Source organism: Athene cunicularia (genome assembly GCF_003259725.1).
Source record: "Athene cunicularia isolate RWA chromosome 1 unlocalized genomic scaffold, athCun1 chr1_part2, whole genome shotgun sequence".
NCBI lineage: Eukaryota > Metazoa > Chordata > Aves > Strigiformes > Strigidae > Athene > Athene cunicularia.
The window spans coordinates 5,835,402-5,841,530 of NW_020799092.1; the positions used below are offsets into that span (position 1 = coordinate 5,835,402).

At 37.9% G+C, this 6,129-nt stretch overlaps 1 protein-coding gene across 2 annotated transcripts in view; it reads right to left on the bottom strand.

Annotated features, from left to right (window-relative positions):
* SLC17A8 (solute carrier family 17 member 8) overlaps window positions 1–6,129 on the bottom strand; it is a 31,431-nt gene extending 25,302 nt beyond the window's left edge. Inside the window, exon 1 of one of the 2 annotated variants that reach the window (XM_026867756.1) lies at window positions 6,016–6,129. Coding sequence is in view for 1 of the 2 variants with exons in the window: in XM_026867755.1 (XP_026723556.1) it covers window positions 5,623–5,765 (143 nt within the window). In the remaining variant the exon portion in view is untranslated. Of the gene's footprint in view, window positions 1–5,622 lie in introns of both variants that reach the window. The other variant, XM_026867755.1, reaches the window with a different exon arrangement.

Below are 6,129 nucleotides of genomic sequence, written 5' to 3' on the forward strand. Positions count from 1 at the left end.
CCATGTGCTGAGGTCTAGAAGAAAAGACACTACAGAAGGACAAAATATCATCAGACCCTCCCAGGGAATGGAGGCTTCCCCCAGCCCTTTGTCAGCACATTCCCCAAAACAAAACATGTCTCCCAGAGAGACAGATACCTTCTGACATTTTTCTAGAGATGAGTGAAAAGCTGTATAATTAGTCATCAGCTTTTCTCACAATATTTTAACTTTTGGTAAAGAAAATTTTCAAAGTTAAAAGTATGCCTGCCTGCATGATTCATGGTCATAGGAGCTATTGATCTGCAAAGACCAGAGAAGATGTTTATGATTCTAGGTCTGGGGATTAAGCAAATCTTCCTTCCCTTCCCACATTATGCTATGGCCAGTCTTTTAGTATTTTTCTCTGCCCTTCCTAACTATCAAGTAGAGTGTTTCCAATGAGACTGAGTAAACCCCAGAAAGATTTACCAAAGTGAATGACTAGTTTTCTAGTGGAGAGCAGCTCTGTGGAAAGGGACATGTGGACAACAATCTTAGTATGAGTGAACAGTGTGATGCTGTGGAAAAAAAAAAAAAAAAAAAGTGTGTTACAGTTCATCAGGTCACATTTCCAAGAAACACTAGAATCAAAGTGTTTTGGGCCAGAAGGGAACTCCTGGGTTTATTTGACCTAATCCTTTGCTCAAAGCAGTGCTAACTGCCAAGTTAGATCATTAGCTCATTGTCAGGCTGGAGGAAAGACTTTGCATTAAAGCAAGGTAACTCAGGAAATGTGATATTACTGTTGTGTTATTGAAGGTGATTGAGATCTTATGATTCACTGTCAGGGAAACAGCATTTGTTAGTGAAATGAGAGTACAGAGAGTAATGCAGTCAGGCACTTTAAAGAGAATACACCTTATATTCCATGCTCTGTGTGCTAATATAGGTAGGTGTAAACTGAATAAAATATCAAAAATAAAAACCTCAGGAAGTGAAAAGACAATTGAATAATTATTTTTTAGATATGTTGTCATCTCAAAAGAGTTATTAGCAAAGCAAAAGAAGTAATTTGATTGTCTTTCTCTAACATAATCTAAGCTATTGATTGAATTAAATCAAAGTACAATTTCAGGAAGTGAAAAGACAATTGAATAATTATTTTTTAGAACTGTTGTCATGTCAAAAGAATTATTAACAAACCAAAAGAAGTAATTTAATTGTCTTTCTCTAACATAATCTAAGATATTGATTGAATTAAATCAAAGCACAATTTCTCAATTGTTTATAACTTTACCAGGCTCTTTATTTATAAGAGAGACATTAGGCTTTAATTGGTGTATTATTTGGAGCAACTGACAAAGATTAGACACATCATGCAAAACCAAAACATCTGTTCTGATCTGGACATTTTCAGCTGGCTGTCAATTCAGATAGGCATGAAAACATTCTTCTGCTCCAAATTCACTGTTAAAAATGGTAAATCAGGACTAGACTGTGGGCCAGCATTGCCTCTGAGGAGAAATTAATTGCTTTGCTATTGTATTCAACTACTCATTAATAAAAGCAAGTTGAGGACTGATCCATGTCCCCAAATCCACACAGTGTGTTTCATATCCCCAAAGCTTAATGTTAACCCCTTTTAGCAGATTTATCTTGGAGAAAATGGTTTTGCAAGAGCAGTCAAAAAATGGAGCCAGGGTGAAGTGCAGTGCAGACATTCACAGAGCCAGTGTTTGAGCTAGCTTTTTGGCTTTATTTTATTGAACAGGTATATAACGAAGGTATGGCAACCCCATGAATAAATGAGAAATATATCTTCCAACATATTCCTATGTATTCCAATGTATTCCTATGTATTTTAGTAGTGCCACTGAAAATTTTCATTAGTTTCATTTGTTGTACACCGGTGATCTAGAAGAAAACTGCTTCAGAGCCAGTTCTTTCCTCTAATTATTTGGCAAACACAGGAGAGCATTTTGTTGCATGGGAAATGTTCAGTCCTTACATCAATCTGTTTCCTTTCTTATCAAATATACAACACTTGGCAAGTAAGGAGAGCTAGATATCTGTGTCCATGCTTTGTGCCCAAATGTCATCATAACGATACGCAAAATTTCTCTTCTTTATTGAACGACTACTCTGGCATATACAGAATTTTGGCAGAATGAAAGAAATTTCAAAAATTCCTATCAGTAATAAATAAAATCCCTAGAACACATACATTTAGCAATCTCATTTTATAGGAATTTAGCATAGAAATTAGTTATTTCTTCAAATGATAAAGTAGGTGGACTAGAATCATACCATTTCATTTCATTTTATGAAAAACACATAGATTCTACAATAACAGGCAAATGTTAATACTTGCCGTGTGTTAGAAAACATTCTAGAGTGACTTTTACCAGGTGTTACAGGTTTTCACAGGCAGCTGCAGCAAAATCATATACAATGTTCAAACATCACACCTACAAATCCAGCATCAGTCATCACATGAAACAGTTACTGATGATCCTGGTGTAACTTCAAAAACTACACACTGAGTATCGAAAAGTATCATTTATCCAAAAGCAGATACAATCTTCTGAGATCTCATTTAGTCTCTAGGGATTTTCCCATAGCAAATCCTGCAATTGATGCATTGGTACAAAATCCCAGTGCAGACAGGAGAATCCTTTTAAGTCGCTCAGTGTGTGGGACCTCTCTGGCTCATTTCTGCATGGTATTTGCATGAAACTCATGGCATGTCTCAAACATATGCACCATGGGATTGCATCTCATAGGTGCTGCAATCCCAGGCTGCAGGGCAGCCTTGCAGTTTCTCCTCAGCACAACCTCAATGCACTGGAGGGGTGCCCCATGGGTGCTGCAGCACAGTGTTGCACATGTGTATTGTGCCCTTGCAGATGTGTATTGCGCCCTTGCACTATCACCATTGCACAAGGGGACTTGCACGATTCACAAACCAACTGAGTCTGGACACCGGGCGTTGTGTTCACACTGCTGCATGGTCTGTAGTGCATGAATCTCTCTGTACTTGTGTGCAAAGGAAACATTTGAGAGAACTAAGTCTGTGACCATAGACTGTGTTGATGGGTAGAGGAGCCCTGTCCAATGCAAGAGTATATCACTCAGCTTCAAACTGCAGCTTTTAGCAGTTGGGACTGTCTAATCCATCGAGGGACATCTGCAGCAGCGAGAGCTACACTTTTCAGGGCCCAGACTACATATAGCAGCTATGTGAAATGGCCAATATGGCTTTTCATAATAACAGTGACATTATTGAGTTGTAAACACACTTAATCACTTCTGACTTCACCAGTAAGCCCACAGTTGCCATTAGCTGGTCCAAGACTCCTGAAATCCTCAGAGTAGCCCAAGTTTTTTCTTTAGTTGGTTAATTCTTCTTTGACTACACTAAGTTCACTAAGAAGGCCCAAAGTGGTTTTGCCTGCCAAGAAGCACTGCATGAAGGGCTTTCTTTTCTGGGAAACTTATAAGGCTTGCAGAGCCCCAGCTCTGATATTCATTCACCCAAGCCTTGAATCCTCTAATTACTTTTTTTTTTTTTTTTTTTTTTGTGAACAAACCCAATTTTGCATTAAAAAATAAAATATTTTGTGCAAAACATCTAAAACATTTCCTAAAACATCTTCTAAGATCTCACAAATGAAACCACTGGCAACAGCTTAAAGAAAGGATGCCTCTCAGGTCTCTCCAGTTCAGTCCCCCTTGCCTCCCTTCCAGGATCCAGCTACTCTAAAGTAACCTCCTGTAGGCAGACTCTTGTTTTGCAGCACCCACAAAATAATTTGAGGTTGCTACATGCCCGTAAAGAGGCAGCATGTTGCTTTATGCTTCTTGTGCTTTAGCACTTGAACTAGTTTGTGGACAATTGCTATGGAGCAGCTGGAATCTGGCAGCTGGTCTTGCCAGACACTGGCTTCTGGATCTGCTCTGTTGTTTCAATGCAGAGAAAATTTAGTAGGAATGTGTAGACTTTTCATATTTACAAAAGCTAAAATGTTTTTTCCTACCCACTTTGCTAGCTTTGATCCCACATCAACACAAGGCAGTCAGTGAAATCGCACTTGGTGATCTAATCAAGAATGCACATTAATATAATTAAACATCTATCAAATGCTAGAAGAGAGACAAAATTCTTTGCTGATTTACATCATACTAAAGCCAATTGGCCTGAGTCAATTGGCCTGGATGAAGAGCAAAGTCGAGGTTGCAGCTGGTACATATACATATGTACCATCATGTGAAAATAGAAGTGTATGCTCTCGTTCGTAGGCTAAGCTATAGAGAATGAAGTTCAAGTTAAAAACATGCATGTTTCATTCCTTACAGAAACCTTCAAATATGACTGCATATTTCCTAAGAGACTGCTCAATTTGAACCAATTATTACTTAGCTCTGATGGCAGACATAGTGAAAAAATATATTGTTTGGATTGTTCCCTCCACTGGCTAATACATCTGAGAAAGACACTGGTATACGTGTGTTTTAAGCAGAAAATAATTAAATCCATCAAACTTTCTTGTATCTCAACTCAGATTTGTTTTATTTGGATTCAGTAACAATATTGCTGAAGTTGAATGCCAGTACTATCCACTGTGTAGGAACCAGCATGACATCCTTGATACATGGCTGGAAGAGGAGGTATACGTGCTTATTTTCTTGCATATGCATGCTGTAGTGTCATACATGTCAATTATTATACATTTTCTTGTTATCAAAGGCATGTTTAGATATGCCAAGAACTAGATCTCAACTCAAAAAAGCATTCCCAAAAGAAGGTAAAGGGATGGTTATCAAAGCAAGTACATTCAATCACTAAAAACACATTCAGTTAAAATATTGGCCTGATCCATACAATGATTTAAAACACTTAACATCAAGTATGCAAGAAATGCTGCTGAACCCTCTGGCCCTCATCTATTGATTACACAAATAAATGTTGTCAGTGGCCATTACTAATAGAAATAATTTTTCATTTAATTAAGAAATATATTTCCCTTCATGAGACTGGTCATTTGTTACATTATATTTTCATTTATCAAAAGACAAAAATCTTTCCATTTGTTGTTTGATAAACTGTCAGATTAAGATTAAAATCTTTAATCTTTTTTTCTCTTTTTATTAGCAAACAGCTGCTTCTCCTTTTTCTCTTTCTAATTTGTTAGTCTCCGTAAACACACACATACACATGTCTACTTAATACATTTTTTTCTTGCTGATTTGGAACAAGACTTTTTTTAAAAACCCTGCAATTTAGGAACATTAAATTTAATTTGAAGAGTGGCATCATTTGGGAGTGTTAATTCCCATTAAATCATCAGGTTTTTTTCATGTAAGTTAAACCACAGAATTATTCACATTTAATTATTGAAGTTTTTAAATCAAAGCACTCTTTCATGCTCTTTGTAATGTTAGAATGCTGTTTTATAATGCATTTTCAGTTTTTGTTATATAATATATTCTATCACCTATGTTGTTGTAACAGTGCTCCTTTTACATCTGTCTTACAGCAAAGTGTCTCTCACTATCTCAACTCAGTAACTTTGTTTTATATTTACACATTTTTCTGTACTTAAGTTCTCTTTAACAAATTAAACCAGTGGACCTATCTGGGAATTTTCTGTTGGATTTTACCTTCTCAAATTCCCCAGCGAGTCACTAATTGTGTTCTTCACCTCTTCCTTTCCTGGGTTAAAAAATCTTTCCTTCAGTGAACCGAACACTTTGAACGGCATTTTGTCTTTCTTCTTCACTAAATCCCTTATGTTAACAAACATTCACTTCTGCTGTCATATTTCCTGATGCCAGAATCTGGAGCCTCTGCTCTTCCCCTCGGTGACCTCCACAATAACAACCAGTTGCTCAAGGAAGGAATATGGAAGAAAAAACCAAACCAAAACAAAACAAATCTTCCAAAGCCAGAAAGTCAGTCGGGAAGAGCTCTGGAGCAAAAACCCCTGGAAGCACTCAGGGACTCGGTGGTGCACTTGTGGCGGCTCGGCCGTGCATCTGTGCAGGGTCAGGTACCTGTTCGGGGGCAGCTAGTCCAGAGGCTGCAGCTGGCGAGCTGGAGGTGCTGCGAGAGCTGGTGTCCCTGGGCAGAATGTGGCTGCCTGCTACACGAGAGAACCTCAGGCTGGC